This window comes from Vanacampus margaritifer, chromosome 10 (assembly GCF_051991255.1).
Source record: "Vanacampus margaritifer isolate UIUO_Vmar chromosome 10, RoL_Vmar_1.0, whole genome shotgun sequence".
In the NCBI taxonomy this organism is placed as follows: Eukaryota; Metazoa; Chordata; class Actinopteri; order Syngnathiformes; family Syngnathidae; genus Vanacampus; species Vanacampus margaritifer.
The window spans coordinates 14673094-14694290 of NC_135441.1; the positions used below are offsets into that span (position 1 = coordinate 14673094).

Genomic DNA, 21197 nt, shown 5'->3' on the forward strand with positions numbered 1-21197 from the left:
CCTCATAGACCCAAATCGAGCACACCATTCTCTAAACCCCGCCCCTCTATGATGACAACCCGGGGTTGTTCCCTTCTTGCATTTCGGAAAATTAAGGATTAAAAAGAAGGCAGATGTAGTATTTTTCCAAATTCTTGCATGACATCAATTTGGGCCCGGAAAAACAAGCAGATATTCTTTATAAATTGTTTTGCGGTATAAATAGAGTCCAATAAGAAAGTGTTAGCCGAATAAATGACACGTACACCAGCTGGTAGAACGCACAGCTATCGTTTATTACATAACATGCTTTTCTGGGTTGACAAGCAGCCAGGGAGTGTGTGACAACGCAAAACGAAAAAAATAATTACACGCATTTTGAGAGCACGCGCGCACGCACAACACAATCACACACAAATCATGAGATTTGTGACACCAAACAAGTCGTAAAGTAATACTTAGACCAGAGTAGTCATTTTAACGCTTGTAATCTGTTTTATAAATCCGACAAAGGGCAAACATAATCTCCAACACAATTCTGGAACGCTTGGAAAATATTGAAGACGATTGAACCCGTTTAAAATCCCCACTAGGGGGTGGTGTGGTGTAATGTGCCAGAACATATGGCAAAATCATCATATCACTGTATTTATGATCCATACGGAAATAAAACAAATAAAATCAAACAATATATCAAGGTTGAAGGACAGAAACAGACATGAACACAATTACATTCACGCAATCCAATCAGGGTGAGTAAACATGTTTTACTTTGCGAAATCCTCTTTGAAGCCAACACAAAACAAACAAATATTTTATATTTAGACTGGCTATTTTTGTTCTTGAACCATATAATGTTAATGAATGATACCTTTTATGAGAAGAAGCTGTAGAGATAGGAGAACACCACGATTCCAATGATGGAACAGCACAAAGTTATCATCATCTTTTTCTGTAAATATGGGACATAAAACAATTATTCAGGTCAAAATGCATGGGGCACCGAGTGGGGATAAGGAAAACCAAGGGAAAGACAAGAGAGTGTGTGTATTTGAGTCTGTGTGTGTGTATATATATATAAAAACAGAATTACCACAGTAAGAAAAAAAAAAAACTTACCTCTTCATTTAAATTTCCAGAGCCATTTGCCAACAAATGAACCAGATGGCACCGGATTACAAGAAAGCGCCAACCCAACCAGATATGCACAGGAAACAACTTTAATTTGTATTAAAATAATGGACTTGTGAACTCAAAATGGTGTATAATCAAATAGTTTTCTCTTTGTTACAGGTGGTGGAAAGGTGTAAATAAAGGCAGTTCAGGTTGCAGTCCACATCAAAATATGTCTAGTCTTTCAATGGCAGTGGCCAAAAGTTAAACAACATTTATGTAAGGACCTTTGCGTTAGGTATGATGGTAGGAATATTTCATGTGGGATTTTATTTATTTCCAAGTTAAAATCATGAGCTGTTTTGATTAAAACAGCACGTTGGTAAAAGAATTACAGCTTTGAATGATGTCCATTGTGTTGATGTAACTTTATTAGCAACACATCCATCAACAAGTATAAATTCACAAACATTTTGGGTACCACGTTAATTGGGGTACCAGCTGAGGCCTTTTTTAGCCCTTGGCATTAAAATCTTACATTAAAAATCTATTTTTATTATTTTTTCCATGTAATGCTTGTTTGCTCATCACCTGCAACGAAGAGCGAGGACTCCTTATGTGCACTTTTCAGTTTAACAGTCATATTCAGGGCTCGAGGCTGGCGACAAAGAGATAACCTGACTATTCATAATAATGTCATATTTACAACTGAGCTCAATTATAGCAACAGTGTGAAAGTGCCAAAACTCCCAAGAACCTTACAATTCCCAGTACATTGTGAAATGTGTCAAAGGCTCATAGAAGGCAAGTAGTAAAAATAAGGAGGGAGGTCGTGTGCTTTGAGCGGAGAGTCATTTTCCACCACTTGAATGATGAAATGGAAGGAAAAAAAAGACGACAATGGAGTAACACTGCATTGTGGCCCATCGTCAGTGTTTGTGCCTCATGTTAGGTTCAGTCTTGCGTCTTCATTTGAGTCAGAACAAACTGTCTTTAGCTTCAGAGAATTAAGCTTATAATCACGCTATGCTGTACCACGAGCCTCCTCGATTCTCCTTCAGATGTTCCACCAGATAATGAATGCAACATAAACGAGGTATGGCGAGCTAAAAGTCTTTTCTTTGGTTTGCACGTGGGTGATGGATGGAGTGTAGATGATCATGATGACTGAGCTCCTGCTATAGAAGCTGTGAGAGGATGATGGCGAGGAGGATGACAAAAATCACCGCGCAGATGACACCGATAATGATCATCTTCTACAAAGAGGGAGAACAACAATTAGCGCAAGGTCAAAGTGTCCGCTTGTCAAGGAGGTGAGGAACAGTCGCCCCTTAGCACCGCTTTGTTTGTTCGCTCGACTAAGTGAGAGAAAACACCCATCCGCCCACAACCCTCACACCACAAACGCATATAGTAAGTCATCTACACACAAAGCGTTAGTTGAAGAGCAAACGCATGCAAACCCTTTTCAAAAGTAAGGCCGAACACCTCCTCCACCCTTTGTGAGAGGTTATTTACTCCCGAGTTACTCACCCTTAGCAATCGTCTTACTCAAACATGCTGTCGTCAGCTGCGAGTAAGGCCCACTGACAACCCGATTATGAGCGCTAGCACGGCCAGCAAGACCAGAACAATCAGCGCTACTTGCGTCACTCTCTGTTGGGAAGTACAGATGGGACCCTTCAAGAGAACTTTCCACCATCCAGCATGTTCTTTGTGTACGTCACTGCTTTTTATATATTTTTTTATTTTATTTTAGCAATTGTACAGTACAGTAGACATACCGTATTTCCTCAGATTCTACTAATAGGTGGCGTGTCATAATCAGACACGTGAACAAATGAATACTGTCCATGAATCCTTTTGGGAGACATTACAGGGAAGGCTAGATTTAGAGCTCGCGATTTAGCCAAAGCTGATAAACTTTGCAACATTGTCCCAAAATAATTAGCGATTAGATGAGAGAGTAGTTTGGATTAAATCGACTTCCGACTTTTTGAGTTAAGATTTTTGCTTTAACTTACGAGCACTGACTTGACATGCGATCGAGTCACCTCACTTCAAAACAAGCAGCAGTTTGTCATATACAGTACTATCAGTGACATTTCTTTAAAAAAAATAGGTGTCAAGCCGTTTATTGCCACTCACAGCTGAAGTTTGTGCTGAGCTCAACATCCACCAATGAGAATTATACCTTGTGTATGGAAAAACAACCGCTAATGCAAAGTGCATCTATATTACGGCGCTTTAACTCTTTAAGCAACAGATTGAAAACAAAACAGTGCAGCAACACTTGGCAATATAACACTACTCAGTCATACATTATTTATCCTCTGTGTGGAATGACTAATATTAGTGCTGCACTGATGAAATTAAAAGGGCAGCCGTCTCAATTAACAGTATTTTTTTGGGCACGCAACAGGCCAAGGTGGGCACACCAGATGGAGCAGCACAATGGCCGTTCATTTGATAAAGTGTGACAAAAACAGTCGTCATTACTGTATGTTCCTCCAAAGTACAATATTATGAAGTGAAGTATTTATTTTTTACATTTTATTACATTTAAAAGAGTGCCAGCCATCACTCAAACAAATTCAAGGTAACAATATATTTGTGAAACACTGTTGTACATTTTGATTTTATTGAGAGCTTATCTTCATTTTACGCTTATTAATTCGCCCATAGAGCATGTTTAATGGAAGAAAAAAAAAGTTATTTACCCAAACGTTTCAAAGTAATACATTTTAGAGCTATAATTGCAATACCGTAATAAATAAATAAAAATACCTACGGACAAGTTAACAACAATCAAACATTTAACATCTTAAAATATTTCCCTGTCTTGCATAGATTACATTTACATTAAAATTCATCTTCAATGCTGTTCCGCTTGTCTGTTGTCTCTATAATATTATTGTGAGTGTATATGTGTGAATATTGCTGCTTGTGACAATATCAATCTACCTATCATAACATGATATTCTACTGTAAATATAATAAACATCTAATTCATAACCTTATCACTTCTGCAGTTGAGTAAATAGACACCCCTGGCAACAATTTGAGGAAATACGGTATTAAATATTACACACATAAATGCAAAGCATCAATGCTAGTGTGTACTCGTAAATTGAAGGCAATAGAAGGAAGTTCCACAAGATGAACTTCTAAGTTTGTCGCTATTCCTTCTAACAGCACTACACTGTCCATAGGAACTCACATCACATCTTATTACGTTTCATTTCATTCGTCATCAAAATGCAAGCAATCATTTTACGCAACAATGCTGACTTACCTTGGCAGGTCAATACAAACTCTTTAAACAGACAAATTGACAAATCAAAAGAGAGTGCCCAAAGTATAGAAAAGAGTATGTTGTGTGTGTGTGTGTTTATGTGATGTAGATGAGTATGGTTTCATTTGTCTGTGCTTGGGGAGGTGGGATGACAGAGGAGCAGTCAGGATCACAGTGATGGTCCGGGGAAGGGTACTGATCTCCCAAAAGCATGCTTCAAGAGGAAGTGACTACTCGTGGTTTGGTACCCACATATTTGCATATTGTCCGTTTTTGTTTGTGCGCTTTGTTTTTTAACAATCGTTATCAGCCAACTACAGAAAATCAGTGCTGAAAGCTTCAGGTCTCACTGTGTCATATGACAAAATAAAAAAAATGTCCATGCTTTTGGGAAACAGAACCGCTGATTTCCACTGTGGAAACTCACACGTCGGGCCTCTTGCTGAAACTTTGCGGCTTTCTTAGTGTCTGCAACTGCTCGCTCCACGAAGCCCACCGATTGGTCCATGTTGCTCTCAATCCTGTCAATCATTCCCCCCTTTCGTGGTGCATGGTGCCCCAGAGCAATTATGAATTAATTAATACATAAATATAAAAGGGAGAATGTTGAGATGAATGGAATGTAACTGTTGAATGTGGCTAACTGTGTAAGGCCTCAAAGAGCGGGAAGTCAGAATAAATGAGAAAGAAAAAACATGCGGTCCAACTGATTATCATTTGGCTGGATAACATTACCTTGCGTGCTTTGGTCTGGTACCTTAGAGCCTTTTTGGTCTGCTCTTTAGCAACCATGATGTGGTCCACTGACTTGGAAACATTCTGCTCTATGTTGTCTACTATGTCACCCTGGAAAAATACAAGTGAGTCACTTTAGATAAAGCTCAATTAACACGCAAAACAAATACAGTGGTGCCTTAAATTCAGTTAAATTCATTTAGTGACCATGCTACTAAAACATTCATATCTCAAATTATCTTTCCCGATTGAAATGAATGGAAATCCCATTAATCCGTCCCAGCCCTCGCAAAACAATAAAAATGTGTGTAACGTGGTTTTTAATTGGGGGGAGGACAGAAATCTGTAATTTACTTTATAAAAACAAATTTTTTTGCCATTTTAATTCAATGGGCATTGTGCTACTCATTTGGTATGCAGAACTTTATCACCTGGAGGCAGTATAATGCAGGTATATGGGTATACATAGAGCTGATTAAGTATCCTCAGTAAAGTGCAGTAATACGAGTCAATCCCTGACGTGGATAAAGAATATGCACCTGTGAATATTAACATTGTTTTATCTGCCTATGTGTGTTGTAGCTCGTCTATGATGTTTTGCCATTTTTGTTAGCATTAAGCTAAATCGACTTTTATAAAGAAAAGCTACATGCTTGTTTTCAACACACAACTTGTTATTCTCAGTTTATGTTAGTTTGACAGTAAACTTCAGCTGGGAGTGGCACTTGCAAGTTTTGGGGCTTAGTGGGCTAACCTGAGACCTTGGGTATTGAATTCACTTTGTGTCATGTGTAAATGGCTGTTGGTATGGAAAGAAAACTCACTTGAAACCTATATACATCTTAAAACTTATTTTTTTGAGGGGAGTTGAGTTCACGGCCACCATACAGGACTCATAACTCATGCTTGGAGGACAAAAAAAAAAAAAATCTCAAAAGTCAGAGGTCACTTGCATGATCAAAAGGCACCACTGTACTGTGTACTTCATATTAAATGCAAATATGCAATACAGAATTTGTTTATAGTTTTTCAGGGTAAATTGTGCTTGTATCCACATTGAAGTCAGAGAGAAAGAAAATAGTTTGTAAAAACAAAAACAAAAAAAAACAGTACAAATAGAAACATATACAGTACACCAAGTATCCCTTACCTCATTAGAGACTTCCCCTCAGAAAGCATGGTGCAAGCAAATATAAGAAATTATACCAGATGTGTGCTATTTATATGCAAAAAAAAAACAAATCATGGCTTCAAAGGCTATTTATGAGAGCTACTCTTGTACTTTGTGTCTTACAAAATGCTTTCATGTTGACCCATAAATGACAAGTGATGATGAGATGGAGGTGGTACAAGATAGTAAAGGGAAAGTTGAAAATGTCATGGCACTGGAAAAAACAGAAGGAAGACAGATAGTCAGACACCGACACAGGCGGCACGTGAAAAGCGCAAACGAGTTGAATGCTGTCAGGATACACACAAACCAGAAGGAGTCAATGAATGGAAAGTGTAAAGTACAAATGGGACAAATGATGAACAGGTGGATGAGTTACCTGATTCTCCACCAGCATGGCGATGTCGACAAACATGTCATGCAGCTCCTTGATGCTACTTTCCAGACGAACAATGTCTTTGTGCCGGGCTTCAATCTCACTCAAGGCTTGCTTGGAAATGCCAGAGTCCACAATCTGCAGTTGGTACAAACATAATACACACAAGCCATCACAAACCCCCCCAAAATACAAAAAATAAAATAGTGAAATATTCTCCCTTTACAATTAATTACTACATAATTCTCAGAAATAATCTTCAAACATGTATAATTTATTTCGAACCAAATATCTACGGAAGAGGATTAGGGCCAGTGAAGAGAAGAAAAAAAGTTGTCAGGATTCTGAGATTAAAGTCAAAATTCTGACTTTAAAGTCAGAATTCTCACTTTATTAGTGCTACTATTATTCTCACTTTAAAGTGAGAATTCTGAGAATAAAGTCAAATTTTTCGCTTTAAAGTGAGAATTATGACAATTCTCACTTCTGAGATTAAAGTCAGAATTCTTTAAAGTCAGAATTCTCACTTTAAAGTCAGATTTCTCACTTTAAAGTTAGAATTCTGAGATTAAAGTCAGAATCCTGCCAAACTTTTATTTTCTCTCTCTTCACTGGCTCTAATCCTCTTCCGTAAATATCTGACTTTACAAGATCCTTAACATTTTGGTTACCATAATTACAAGAAAAACTTTACATCGTGATGTAGAGTGCACAGTCTTATGCGTTAATGATCCATATGTAGTATTCAAATACATGTGCATGCAAATGTATTGTCATGATTAGCCACTTGAGTGGCTTGTTCGAGTGTTTGATGTGACATTCATTTGTGCTAAGTAAAGTGACATTCAAAATAAGTGTGTCAACTGGAAGTGTAGTGTTGGCTTGACAGTGTTTTGATCAGGCTTGACAGTGTTTTGATCAATCAAAAGTTAAGACTGCAAATACAGTTCTATGAGTCCTGAATCGTCTGCGCATGCGCAGGGAACATTCAGTGCTTTGAGCACCGCCTTTGGTGGTCAGCAGGGACGAAATAGAACTGCTGTGTCAAGTGCACCTATGTGTGCATTTGCCTATTGGTCCTTTTTTCTCTTTCTCTTTTAGAAAACCACACCACCCATACAACTGTACAAACATATTCACAAAAAGAGAATTGTATTAAAAAGCCACACATTTGTCCAAATGCATTTGTTTGTTATCCCTCCATCTCAGCCTCAAGAAGTGTTTTTGTCTTAAAACACATTTTTTTTTAATTCTTTCAACCGTTTTATTGTATTTACTAACTTTATAATTTTTTTAAAACCATCTTTGTTTTTATATGTCAGATTTTTACTTTATGTACAGCACTTTGTATGCTGCTATAGTTTTTAAAGTGTTATCTAAATAAAGTTGAGTTAGGCAACACACAGATGTATGGACAGCGAGAAAGGAGAATCATTTTACTACAAGAGCATCAATTTACCAAATATGGAAGTTGGCAACTTGTGCTATCTAACAACAAAATTGTGGCTAGTGAAAATGCTGAGTGGCCAGTACTATATCTATAGGAAACCACTAGCAACAGTGTCTGGGTAAGCAAAAATTAAAAAATAAATTATGTCAAAGCCATGATGTATCCTGTCGGGCATTATTATTCTTTTCTGATTTATGAATTTAATAAAACATCCTTCTGACAGCTCTTATATGAGATCTTATTAGTGTGCATTGGCGCACCAACGTTTCCAATGCATAATTGCAGCTAAGCAGCCTCGAGTGGAATGTCAAATTTCCAAAAAGAAACTTATTTCAACGCAGCAATCGGATGTAAACATTGTAAAAAAATATATTTAAAAAATGTTAAAAAATAAATAAATGTCTTCACATGTTGACATCAATATGTGCATCAGTGGATGCACTGTTGAGCATTCATTTATTTGTGACTTCTTCACTTCCGGCTGAATTCAAGGCTCACCAATGGGAAATGACTTTTGACCTCACTGGACCACATCCCAAGCTAAACATTAACCAGGTGTGTTTTAATGAGTGGATGGACGTGTGTTAATGAGCAAGGCAAAGTGCAACATAACAGTAGCACACTCACCCCGGCAGTAAACACGGCAGCGTTGCCGCTCTCCAACATCTCCTCAAGTTCTTCATCTGTCGTCGCCTTCCCGGCTGGAATAAACATTTGTTGAATTGTTTGAGACAAACTAAACCATACGACTGCCACACTTCTGCCTGGATTCTTTATATACAGGCAGGCAGGCGTCACTCACTGATCTCGAGCTGTCGCTGAATACGTCCTTTACTCCTCTCCCTGAAGTCCACCTGAGCTTCATTATACTTTGTCATGACCTCCACAAACTTCCTTGACAACACTGCATGCTGGGAAACAGTACCATAAAATGATTGTTTGGGTTAATATTGATACCGTAATCCAAAGGCAATCTTTTTTTTTTTTTTACCTGTGATTTACGTATCCGCATGTCAGCTGACACTCTCTCCTGTTCTTCTGACTCCAGATTCCTTTCAATGGCTGCAGAGAAATTCAGATTACACACACAAGTTGGACTTCAAAGCATTCGAATATGATATCAATTAGTTAGTAGAACTATATAATGAAGTCAATCCAGTAATGACTATATAAGGCGTACAACACCTTAAACTGAGCCATCACTCTAATGCCCTTGAATTTGTGTGAATATTAAAGTCCAGGCTCACTCTTGAGTTTGTTTCTAGCGTTGTTTGCCATTTTCTTGATGTCGTTGGTGATTGCCTCCAAGTCATCCTGTGTTTCTGAAAGGAACAGACATGTTTCTCAAATAAATATTCATTTAACTCTAATTTCATTTCCTTTAAAACTGTCCTTTGTCATGTGTTTAATTTAACTAGCAGTTTGTAGTGGAGTAGAACAACACTGCATCACTGTATACTGTACTGAGTATATGTTTTATTTAGTTAAACGAGCTAGGCAGAGCTACACAATTTACACATTTATAAGATACATTTCAAGGATGTTAATGTACAATCAAACTAGTTGCTATATAAGATCTCAACTGTTACTATATAGTTGTGGCTAATAAAGACACTAAAGATGCAACTAACGACTATTTTGATAATCAATCAGATAAAAAAAAAAGCTTTAATTTCTTTCCCTTCATTCAAAAACAGGACGTTATTTTAAATTGGCAGTGAAGAAAATGCACTACGATTGAGTCACAGATTTGGTCCACAACATCCATCAGACAATTGTCAAAAATGATGATTAACAAAAAACGGAAATATAATCCATGTGCTTTCATGGAGGACTACAAAAATCCGAGAATATTTACTGTTGAGAGACTGAAATTCTAAAAGTTTGGACAATTTTAAGTTTAAGGCAAAAATAATTATCATCAACTTGATAATAGATTAGGGTCAATAATGATTGCACCTGTAAAAGAAACCATTGAGTGAATTTGTTTATAGCGACAAGAACATCTAAAAATAATTTACATCCATGCATAAGTAAGAAATATAGAAAAACAAAATGGCATTAACATGAAATTGTGGTGTTGAGATGTCTTACTTTGCTCTGACGTGGGAGCTGAGAGAATGATGGAGAAAAGCTTTTTGACCTCAGCGACATTCTCGTCAATTTTGTCAATGCTGTTCCTGATATCCTCAATCTGAAACATGCAAGGGAAGTTAGCTGTTTGCCTGAAAGCACTAACTTGCAGTGAAAATCACATTTCAAACGCTCACCTGGGAGAAGAACTCGTCCATAAAGGCCGCATTGTCCATCGCAATCTCCACTTCATCGTCATCTTGATTGCAAGTCTAAATCCGCAAAAGCAGAACAAGCGTCAGCGTTTAAAAGCAAGTGTATGGAGATTATGTCGCTAATAAAATGCGCCAAACTCTATTCCCGTCGCCATATAAGAGAGGATGAGACATTCGTCAGGCGCTAACAGTGTTTGCTAATGCTAATCTAACAGCAACTCTGACAGTTTCTGTGTAGCACAGCCATCGCATCCATAAAAATAAAATCTACCGTTGCTCGGTTTAGCTGGCAAGTCAGCAATAGGTCAGATTTACCTTGTACACAACAACTTTGGTGGACAAACCCCATGTGAGGACATTATTTTATAAATAGACAGACTTGAGATGTCACGGTCAAGAAATATTCTGAACGCATAGATTACAGATACATTTTTGGAAAGAGGCAGCTCATACCCCAAAAAAACTATTGGTAGTGAAATTTCACATTTGACCGCCCATCTCAGCATTTCAGAGTATTTGAATACAAACAATTAAAAACGTCATTATACATAGGGCGCCCCAAAGCAACATCGTATAAACCCATTTCTTTAGTTTAATTTATTGTCATGTGTGTACATTCTGTAATGCAATTTTGCGCCTCATACATTTTCTTAAATTTTCTCAAATAGCAATCCAACCACCTAAAGTAAAACACCCAGTGCTGTTAGAGACATCCTGTTGAGCAAACTAACCTGAGGCCAAAGTAGCTGCAAACAACTCATATGTACACAAACAGGCCTGTAAATTACTTTAGAAAATAAGGAAGGAGTTGGACAATGTATTTCCTACTTGTGGGTGGGGGTGACTGAGGAACCATAACAGTTTTAAAATTATATGGTGCAGTAATACAAATGACAGAACCCTACAGAAATGTATTTCCCGTTTACAACAATTATTTTAAATATTTAAAAAAAAGAAAAAGAAAGAACTATTGAAAATTAACTTAATCTAAGATAAGATACTCTTACACACATTACTTTTCCCTCCCACGATCCCACCCCGTTTTTCATAATATTTTATCATGCGTGCGACGCCCATTCTAGCGCTGCGCCGCTTCAGTGGCAGCGCGTCAATGTAGAGGTGCAAGATCTACTAACACGAAGCAGGCAAGCAAGTGATTCACCAATAAAAATCAACAGTGAACCCATCGTGCACATAACATACATCGCTAAGTGAAGCCTAGCTAAGCGGGCACATGATGGCAAAATGGGCGACATGGACGAGGAGTTGTTCAGTTCACCCTACTTGGGTATTAACAAAAAAAAGTTAAACAGTCATTTTAGAACACTGGTTCTTGTTCTAAATAAATACATTTGTGCAGTCTTTTTATGCCAGTTATTGGTCCGACATTATTCTTTTTTGTTTACCTTACAAAATCATCCCACGGGCTGGATAAAACCCCTTTGCGGGACTGATCCGGCCCGCGGGCTTTTTTGTGTCCAACAATTTTTGTAGTCGACTTAACCAACTCGCTAGTTGTAAGTGTGACTGTGATCTTCAAATTTGAAGGAGCAGAGATACAAAGAAACAAACGGACCATTTCAGATGAAAGGACAAAAAACATTAGCTCAAGTCAGTCTGTGGAGGCAACTGGGCGTGAGTTGCAGCCAACGGCAGCTCTTGAATAAATTTGCATTCTGTTACCTCTCATGGGAATAGAGTGATTGATGAGCAGCAGTTACATGAGTGTCAAAAGTGGCCATATAGTGCCACCCACATGTAGTACAAGAAACGCTGCTTAACTCCCAACGGAGGACCTCCAGAGATGTACTTCATCCAGGTGCAGTTAGCATCACATTTTAATGGCTGGTTAGACAATTAAGAGGGAGCAGTCTGTCACCCTTGCCTTGGAAAGCACAGCTCTAAAGATTCTTAGCGGAGCTCCGACCACAGGAGTGGCTCCATTTTCAGCATCTTTGAAATCATGACTTTGCTGAGGCGATATGGAAGGAGCTGCCTCCTCATTAAAAGCCTTGCAGCAGACACACCAGTGACAGTCTGACCCTGATCACACCAAACATTTTGCACGCTTTAAAAAAAAAGTCACAAGGTCAGTAAACACAGATGGCAACAGCAGGTTGAACACACAGCTGAGCTTTCTGCAATCTTGATGAATTACACGGCCAAAGTGGTGGTGGGGGGCTCAACTCATTTTAACAACCAGTCAAACACTGCCGTAGCATAGCATTAAGTGGACAACGGGAAAATCTAAACTGCAGAGACAGTTGATTTATGACATAATTTTTAGTTGCGGTCTCTAGGAAATGTCAACGAGGGGGATTGTCTCATTTTTCTGCAAATATTAGCCCCTCACTCCTCTGCCACATCACCTTGATGGGATTTCTGGTGGGAGGTGCTAACATTTATAAAAGAGGAGCGAGGAATGAGGATTAAGGAAGTTGCAAATAGAGAAATGAGGTGAGCCCGCACAAGCAGAAGCATTTACTTCTGTGAACATGTGCCACGTGATTTTATGTTTTATGCACGTAGGTGTCATTTTATAGATGCCTTCTGTTAACATTGTAAGTTACAAGGGGTGTTAAAAAAAAAAAATCGGCAATCTATCGCGATATTACAGCGCACAATTCTCGAATCGATTCAATATCAGCCAAATCGATTTTTAAAGATAAATTTTTGATGGAAATTTTCAACAAAATGTCTTAATTAGACTTAAGGTTTACACTTTAAGCATGGAAGAATGTTATATTAATGGAACATTAAGCCTTAAAATTTGATTTGTTTGTTAAATACGGTGGACCACAGTTTATAAGCCTGAAGTACATTTTCATACAAATCTCAGTGTACATGTACAAGTTTATTGATTAGTATTTTCTAAATTTGAGTTAAATAAAAAAAATCACGATAATTTACTTATAGATTCGTATTGGGATTAATCAGTATTGAATCAAATCGTGACCTATGAATCGTGATACAGATCGAATCGCAAGCTACTAGGCAATTCACACCCCTAAAAGTTACATTTATTTTTGTAATGTCAACAAATACATAAAAAGATGTAATTGAACAAAAAATATGGACTATGACTTTAAATAGAGCTGGCCTGTCTCCTGTTACTTTCTGTGGTTGCTTTGTAAAATGAAGCCCATCCTTATCAGATGTTTATATTTTTACACCTTTCACGATCAGCACATGAACTCTAATTTGGATTGCAAATTGCTGCTTTCGATATTTGACTTTGTCCCCACTGAAGCAACTGTGGAAACATTCGGGCATAGTAACATGTTTTTCTTTTCTTGATGCCTCAGCAAGTCATTCCCAGAATACAAAACCCAAAGGAGGATATTCTGAGGCATGAACGAGCTTGATAAGAGCAAGCGCTAACTTCCTTCCACTACCATTCACTCAGCAAAATGAAGTCGGGAAGCAGATGACGAAGCGTGCACAACAAATGCAGGTCATGTGTAGACAAGAGAAGTCTTGCTTGTGTAAGGACTCAATTTAGGAAAGTATTATTGCATAACTGCTTAAAAAAAACTGTACTCTATCCTCCATTAATATTCCATCAGGAGCCCATCTCTTCATTTTCTAAACTGCGTATCTTTATTACAGCCATAGGTAGTAAGTCAGGTGACTTTAATCTAACAGCAGTCGTATTAGATTTGTGATTGCCATTCAGCGTGAAATGGACTTCATATATCCATGTCTGCTTTTGCTCAAAATAGTTTCCATAAACCAGTGAATCCAAAAACAACAGCTCAACGGAACATTGTTAACCGATCTATGACTACTAGTTTGTGTGGTCATTGCATGGATCTAGCAGCTTCAGTTCAGTAAACACAGAAGCACCAACTGTTCCGCCGGCCAGGCGGACGAGGAAGCGGTGGACTTTTCTACCAGCACAGGCTGGTCCAGGAGCATCTGTGCTATTGATGCATCTCCTGAGCTTTGCTGTGCAGTCAACTATTGTTTTATACCATACTGGACTGGGCCATTACAATAATTCTTCATCATCAGTCATCAGACTCATTGATGTGTACACACTTTTTTTTTAAAAGGGTACAGCAACGTTCGAAGATGTTTGTAAGCATCCGAAATTGTACTAATGTGTTTTAGAATCATGCTTTATTGTTTGAAACTATGAATATAGGCAATTATGATTACTTTTAACGACGAAGAATGGGGGTCCACTTTATATGGATGATGCGACAACTCCAATGTGTTACATGTTTTTATAGGAACATTTTTCTCAGAATAGGTTGCAGTGATGACAAATCTGCTCTACCAATGAGTGACCAGTAGTGTTTTATGTCACCGTTATCGTTTGAACCAGGTAGCTGCACATGGTTTTGACAATGAAAACGATTTATTCGCAAGTCGTGGAAAAAGGGGCAAAAGGCAGAACAGCTAAATGTCAGGTGACTTCAGAAAGCAGATCACATAAGCGATACAGAGCTTGAAAGTAAACATTTTTAGATAGAGAACACTGCACTGGTAATACGATAAGTTCAGTTCAAAAGATGGGAAAAGAGATGCCGTAATTAGAATATGTGCTCCAATAAATTCAAACCTATTAACTTACTTAACCGAGCATGTGTCAGCTGCTATTTGTTCTTCATTTCCCTGAAAAACAGGCCAGCTGTGGGACACACAGAAGCCTAAGGTGATACCACAGTTGAACTACTTCAAACACAACAAATATTTGGCCAGGACTTGCATGTAGCTATAGTAACACATCCCGAATTGGTACACGATTCAATAAAATGTGGCCTCACCCAGTGTTATATTGTCTCATATGATTCTTTCATTGATATAAGTCATGTGAAAGCAGTTGTTTATGCTGTGATCTACATTCAAACAATAATTTGGTGTGAAAGCATAATATTTTGTAATCTCTCTTAGCAGGTGTTCTATGGTAGAAGTCTTTCCTTCCTTCCCAGGAAGGAACATTTCTGAACACATACGATAAATGACCTCTTTAATTGATATTCAGAGTCCAATTGGCTGTAGTAAGCATAAACTATTGAGGCCAACCAATTACACATAGATTTTAGTATACTGTTTTAATTTGATTACTCACTAATGGCAAGAGGTAATCAGATATCATGAAGACAGAAGATTAACGGATACATACCATCACATAACATACAAATTGATGACAAGGAATCTAATAAAGAACTGTATTTGAATTATTTCGTCTGCTTAACACAACACTAGATCAGTTCATCAGTTGCTGCAGAAGTAAATGTTATGTGAAAATTCTTGTTCCATGTTGAAAAAATTAAAACACCCCATTTACGATGATTTTAATAACGTCGGCCATAGGTTTATCAGTAGTGAAGTAATAAAGGAGATACGTAGAAGAAAAACGTTGCATTCTCACCGCTCTCAGTTGCTCCAATCGGTCCTTCATATTTCAGCGTGATCAATAAACGCCTCGAATCCAAATAGATGGGCACAAATGTTTGAAGAAAGATCGCCTCGGTCTCTTCACCTCAGCCAGCTGGCGAAGCTAGCTGTCCGACATGAACCCACCGCCAGTGGCCTTGAAGCAGTTGAAGGCGAAGTTAAAAGTCTCCTCAAAAGTCCTGTCAGGGTTGGAGCAGAGTACTTTTTCTTCTGAAAACCGGAGTCCTCTCTTCGTTTTTCCATACAATATGGCTGCTGGGTTCGAAGCCAGTGTTTTCTCCTGTCTAAATCTCCTCGCTCGGGGGATTAAAACAACAGTTGTGTAGAGCCGTATAATCTGCCTCTCCGCTAGCCTCCGCCGGTAATCATTCTAAAACGCACTTTTCAGACTCGGTCATGCGCAGACAAATGCACTAGCACAAGGATGAAGCCACGCCCATTGCCACCTGTGCTGCCGGTGCATTCAGGTGTTGTGGGACCTACCACAATTTGTTCTACCGTGACAATTCATTGAGGGGGGTACTAACTGGGATTTATTTTCTTTGTTTGACGAAATATCAAGGTTTAATTATTCTTTGGACATTCAGAGAATTAATGAAATTTTCATTTACATTTTTGACCTGCTCCAGATCAGAATTTGCTTCAAATTGTTACATAATTACAATTTTGGATTATCTTGACAAAATTACAATAAAATACGTAGCCCAGTAGATGCGTGATGCAAAATAAACCCATACAAGAAGAAATGAAGTCTGAAAAACACATCTTAACATACTGTTGAGCAGACACGCAAAATGCTTTTCTAAAAGCAAATCTGGGTTGCTGATATCTTGTTACCATAGAGGGCATACGATTATTACGTAAGAAAACCCTGAACTACTGTACACAAAGATTGACTCTAAACATGACTGACCCCTTGTGGACAGAGGAATAAACACATTAAACGATACTGTTTCCATTTTTTTTTTATTGTACAGGAGGGCAGGGGAACAGGCTAGTGAACGTTTGTGCGCCAAGCTGACGTTAACACAGAGTATCCTCCTTCTGCCTTTATTTACCAGAACCAGAACGTGTACTTAAATTATTTCAATATAAAACTCCCTGTGGCAATGCTAGGTTTCTACACAGCATTGAAAACCTATGGTGCCAATAATGGGCTCCAAAAAACAAAAATCTGAACATGTATTGAGAACGCCTTTATTGAAACTTTCCTTCCTTAGCATTTCCGACACACCGTACATCAGCATTGCAAGCTGGCTAAGTGCAGTGGATGGTGCTCAACAAGGAGAAGCATGTTGTCATGCTCGTAACACTAAGGTGGATTGTGTCTATACAGTGAAATTAAACAGCAACGTTTTCCACCAGAAATAGTTGTTTTTTTAAACTGAGTTTCAAAACAAAAAATAAAAAATAAAACAATCTGAAGGGTTTTACAGTTATGGGGCAAAATTCCAACAACTTGATTTGCACACAGGGTGGGGAGAAAAGGAGACTGGAACATGTTAGAGGTCATGGTCATCTTCTTCATCTGGGAGTGCCGTTTCTGATGCAATCTGGACAAATAAGGACATTAGGTCACTATCTTTTGAAGTCTAAAGTCAAAATCCTCAGTATATTCCACTTACTTGAAGCTCCGCCTCATACTTGGCAGCCATGGCTGGGTCCATTGCAACCTCTGGGGGGGCGAGAGCAGGCATTTCAACAAACTCCATGTTGGGATCCCCGGCTAATTTCTTTGCTAGCCACAGGAAAGGCTTCTCAAAGTTGTAGTTACTCTTGGCGGAAATGTCGTAGTACTGGAACGAGAGCAGTAAAAAAAAAAAAGTCACTTTTGGGACTCGCGTGGCTTACGGTATGATGTGAAGTTGTTTGTGAGTATAACCTGCAGGTTCTTCTTGCGGTGAAAGACGATGCTTTTGGCTTTGACTTTCCTATCTTTGATGTCGACCTTGTTACCGCAGAGCACGATTGGAATGTTTTCACACACACGCACCAAGTCACGATGCCAATTGGGCACGTTCTTGTAGGTGACTCGTGAAGTGACGTCAAACATGATGATGGCACACTGGGCTGTGGGAGGGGGAAAAAACAGCCATTTTTGCATGAAAGCAAATATCTACTTTGTTTTTTTATTCATTTGAATGCCATGTGGAGTATGACTGTCACCTTGAATGTAGTAGCCATCTCTCAGGCCTCCAAACTTCTCCTGTCCAGCTGTGTCCCACACATTAAACTTGATGGCTCCTCTATTGGTGTGAAAAGTCAGCGGGTGCACCTCCACTCCCAGAGTAGCTAAACATACAATATAAGAAATGCATCTCATTATCATGAACAGGTGACCACTGAATGGACATTTAGAACTTGGCAGGCATCGATATGAAATCTTTTCTCATGAGTTATTTGCATTTTCAATTAGTAATTGGGGAGAAAATAAATAATATTTCTCTTAAGTAATTTGTAAATTTCCCCTCAAATGAAAAACTAGCCAAATAAGTTAGATTTCAATATTTGTATGGATGGGTTTGCCCAATCCTGGAATTTGGTAACGAGCATTTTAGGAAAGGTATGCTTGCTGTTTGTAACCACATTATAACATGGACAATTATGGACCGTTCAGAGCAGTCTTTTTCATTTTTTATTGAAACAAGGAAGGCACACCATTAAAAAGTTACAGAAAGTGGATACACTGGTTAATTATGTACCCCCTGCCATCTAGTAAAAAGTACATTTAATTGTTCTGCCTGACACTGCATCACTCTGCATGGATAGATGAAGAAATTATTTGCAGAAAATATTTTCTGTATGTACTGTGTTACTTGCCAAAGGACACTTACGGTTGCTTGTTTACTTTCATGTGTAGCAACTATGAATGACATGCACACTTGGTATCTGATCCAATGGTGAAAGGAGATGTCAAAACTTTCCCATCTGTAGTCACCTCAGACAACAATGTAAAGAATAAGTAAGATTTTGTTTGTTATGATTAGGGATGGGCGAGTACCAATACCAGCCTTATTTTACAGTTCTCGGAACTTGATGGCGACCGATACCAATGGTAGTGAATCTGCTTTTCTAAGTGAACTGTATCCAAGGACATCCTCTCATTTGTCCATAAAGATGGAATTTATGAAAGTATGTGTATGCTTATAAGCTTTATATTAATCATTAGAGTAACATTCTTAGTATTAATTGGTAGTTAACTAAATGTCTGCATAGCTGTCACCTCCCTTTTAAATTTAATCATGCCCATCCCAATTTGGATGGTACGATGACTTTCATATGTATTTACTTACTGTTGTCATCAACTGAGAAAAATTTAATGCTATTATGCAGTGCATTAATAAGTTATTTATTTCCTGCTGAATTCAGCACAGGCATCAGTGGCTATTATACTAGCTTTTTGCTAGATACTGGAAGGAGAATAAGTTATCCTTGTTGGAGCTTTGCAGTGTCGGACCTACTGAGTCACTCCAATCACTACGCTGATGATTGTATTATTCTTTCAGCCACTGTGTTATGATATGAGGAATTGTGTGTTTGTGTCTTGGATGACTGACGGCCACCTAAACACAATCAATTCAATAGATTTCATGTTTCCGTACGATGTTAAAAAAAAAAAACTTAATGCCATCTTTTTTGCATTGCCAACTGGAAATGCAATGAAAGGCTAAATGTAGGTGGTGGTTTTCTGCTCAATAGCACTCACCGACATATTTCTTTTCAAACTCTCCTGTAAGATGTCTCTTCACAAAAGTTGTTTTGCCGGTGCCTCCATCGCCCACCAGCACAAGCTGTTAAAGAGACCAAAACAGTTCAAACTCTACAGATTCATGCAGCTTTACAGCACATGTAAGAATAAAAATATACAAAATAAAGCACGTACCTTAAATATAGCCACCGGAGTTTCACCCTGGGACATGTCTGCGAAAACTAAGAAAACAAGGCGGGATTATTAGCACGTTGGTACGCCATCCTCGGTTTTATACTGAGATCCCCAGGAAAGAGCGATGTTTAGCCAACGATAGATTTAAGACAAACGCATCTCGTAAAATAAAAATATTTTTTAAAATACGGTATTGTCGAAATGGCGTCAGTTGAAGCTACATCGCCCAGTTCTGGTATGTTCCATGATAGCCTAGCTCAACTTTCGACATGCGCACTTTATCAAATTAGATATTACGCTATAAAAAAAAACGCGCATCGGGAAAAAGAACACAATCGAGAGGCATTTAGCTACACGCATGTAGCTTTACCATGAGCCATCTAAACGCCAAGTGCACTTTTGCTGAACAATCGAACTGGAACAAACTAAGAAGTCGCAGGCCGTAGCGGAGTTGGACGAAAAACGGCTCACATCGCAATATCTACCGAAGATGATTGGACCCTAACGTCGGTATTTTTTAGATACTTAGACATAAGCTTAAGCGAACAAAGCAGCGGTAAAACGGCAAAAGTCAGTTGTTAGCCCGTTAGCAGGCAGCATGGGCGCCATTCTTTCTTTACGCTATGCTAACATGCTAACCCGGCTAGCAGTTACACAAAAGGCCAACTAAAATTGTTCCATTTACCATGACGGAACGACGACAGAAAACGCCAAACAGATGTTAACAGGCACATTTATGCCTAGCGGGATGTTAAAACCTACTTAACTGATTTGTGGTCAACAATTAAAACACGGAGAGGCCCGCGAGGGAATGAGAAGGCAGACTTACCAGTGGTGTTGCGAAGCAAGGAAAGAGTAAATGGCTGCGTACGCGGGAGATTCGGCGTGGACTATGAGTCAGTTTCCGCCCTTATCATGTGACCAACGCAGCGGCAAAATCTCCCTCCAAATGCAGTTTACGCCAGTTCTTGTGACGTCACCTCTTTTCATCCACTGGTCTATGACTTCATAATTAAGTGTACGCCGTTTCATGTGACGTTTTAACGCGTTCTCGTTTGTAATGTTTGGGGAGACAAAAACAGGGCAACGTTTGTGGGACCTTTCGGCTTATTCCAAAGCACACGCATATTTTTTAATTGTATTTATTTTTAAGTCCAGATACACATATGACAGCGCGAGCAAATTAAAATTCCATAGAAATTGTGCGTGAATACTGAAAATCTGAAATTAAATTATATTGAAGATTCCGAATATCCGGGCATTTCTGATATTTTCGCAATGCAAATGCTTCCTTTACACGGTGCAAACAAACGGCGTGATTGTATTGCTTTTCCGTGTATCTAGCATACAAACCAAGATGATTGCTATAGTAGTCAAATTACATTTGATCACATTTTAAAACCAAAATAATCCTCACAAAACAAATAATCGAAATTTCAATGCTTTTCAATGAGCAGAGAGCGTCATTTCACAGAGTAAGACCGCCATTTTGACTTGTGAC

At 38.5% G+C, this 21197-nt stretch overlaps 2 protein-coding genes across 8 annotated transcripts; both read right to left on the minus strand.

Moving 5' to 3' along the window:
* Positions 1 to 254: 254 nt before the first annotated feature.
* On the minus strand, positions 255 to 16242 carry stx3b (syntaxin 3b). Of its 7 annotated transcripts, none has more exons than XM_077578690.1 (11): positions 15788 to 16242; positions 10390 to 10464; positions 10214 to 10313; positions 9367 to 9441; positions 9111 to 9181; positions 8922 to 9030; positions 8747 to 8820; positions 6673 to 6807; positions 5123 to 5233; positions 4815 to 4925; positions 255 to 931 (listed from the first exon to the last, which is right to left on the minus strand). In XM_077578690.1, the coding sequence occupies exons 1-11, from the start codon at positions 15815 to 15817 to the stop codon at positions 854 to 856; spliced, it is 969 nt and encodes a 322-aa protein (XP_077434816.1). In that variant the 5' UTR covers positions 15818 to 16242; the 3' UTR covers positions 255 to 853. The 7 variants fall into 7 exon arrangements, 6 of the variants coding, with proteins under 6 accessions (XP_077434816.1, XP_077434814.1, XP_077434813.1 ...); XM_077578688.1 differs by lacking the exon at positions 5123 to 5233 and having other exon boundaries at positions 255 to 763; positions 851 to 931; positions 15788 to 16241; XM_077578685.1 differs by lacking the exons at positions 255 to 931; positions 4815 to 4925 and adding exons at positions 1184 to 2348; positions 2626 to 2748 and having other exon boundaries at positions 15788 to 16235.
* A 520-nt stretch (positions 16243 to 16762) lies between these two features.
* ran (RAN, member RAS oncogene family) lies at positions 16763 to 20643 on the minus strand. Its single transcript, XM_077578505.1, has 7 exons — positions 20526 to 20643; positions 19697 to 19743; positions 19520 to 19604; positions 17980 to 18105; positions 17696 to 17883; positions 17439 to 17609; positions 16763 to 17366 (listed from the first exon to the last, which is right to left on the minus strand). The coding sequence occupies exons 2-7, from the start codon at positions 19730 to 19732 to the stop codon at positions 17316 to 17318; spliced, it is 657 nt and encodes a 218-aa protein (XP_077434631.1). The 5' UTR covers positions 19733 to 19743; positions 20526 to 20643; the 3' UTR covers positions 16763 to 17315.
* Between the last annotated feature and the right edge of the window lie 554 nt (positions 20644 to 21197).

Bases quoted from the DNA above. Each gene is read 5' to 3' on its own strand.
- ran (XM_077578505.1), bottom strand. From the start codon at position 19,732: ATGTCCCAGGGTGAAACTCCGGTGGCTATATTTAAG. The intron at 18,106-19,519 runs GTGAGTGCTATT...TTGTATGTTTAG, and splicing joins GTTTGAAAAGAAATATGTCG to CTACTCTGGGAGTGGAGGTG. The intron at 17,884-17,979 runs GTGACAGTCATA...CCCCTCCCACAG, and splicing joins AGATGGCTACTACATTCAAG to CCCAGTGTGCCATCATCATG.
- stx3b (XM_077578690.1), bottom strand. From the start codon at position 15,817: ATGAAGGACCGATTGGAGCAACTGAGAGCG. The intron at 10,314-10,389 runs GTGAGCGTTTGA...TGCATGTTTCAG, and splicing joins TGGACGAGTTCTTCTCCCAG to ATTGAGGATATCAGGAACAG. The intron at 9,182-9,366 runs GTGAGCCTGGAC...ATTTCTCTGCAG, and splicing joins CGCTAGAAACAAACTCAAGA to CCATTGAAAGGAATCTGGAG.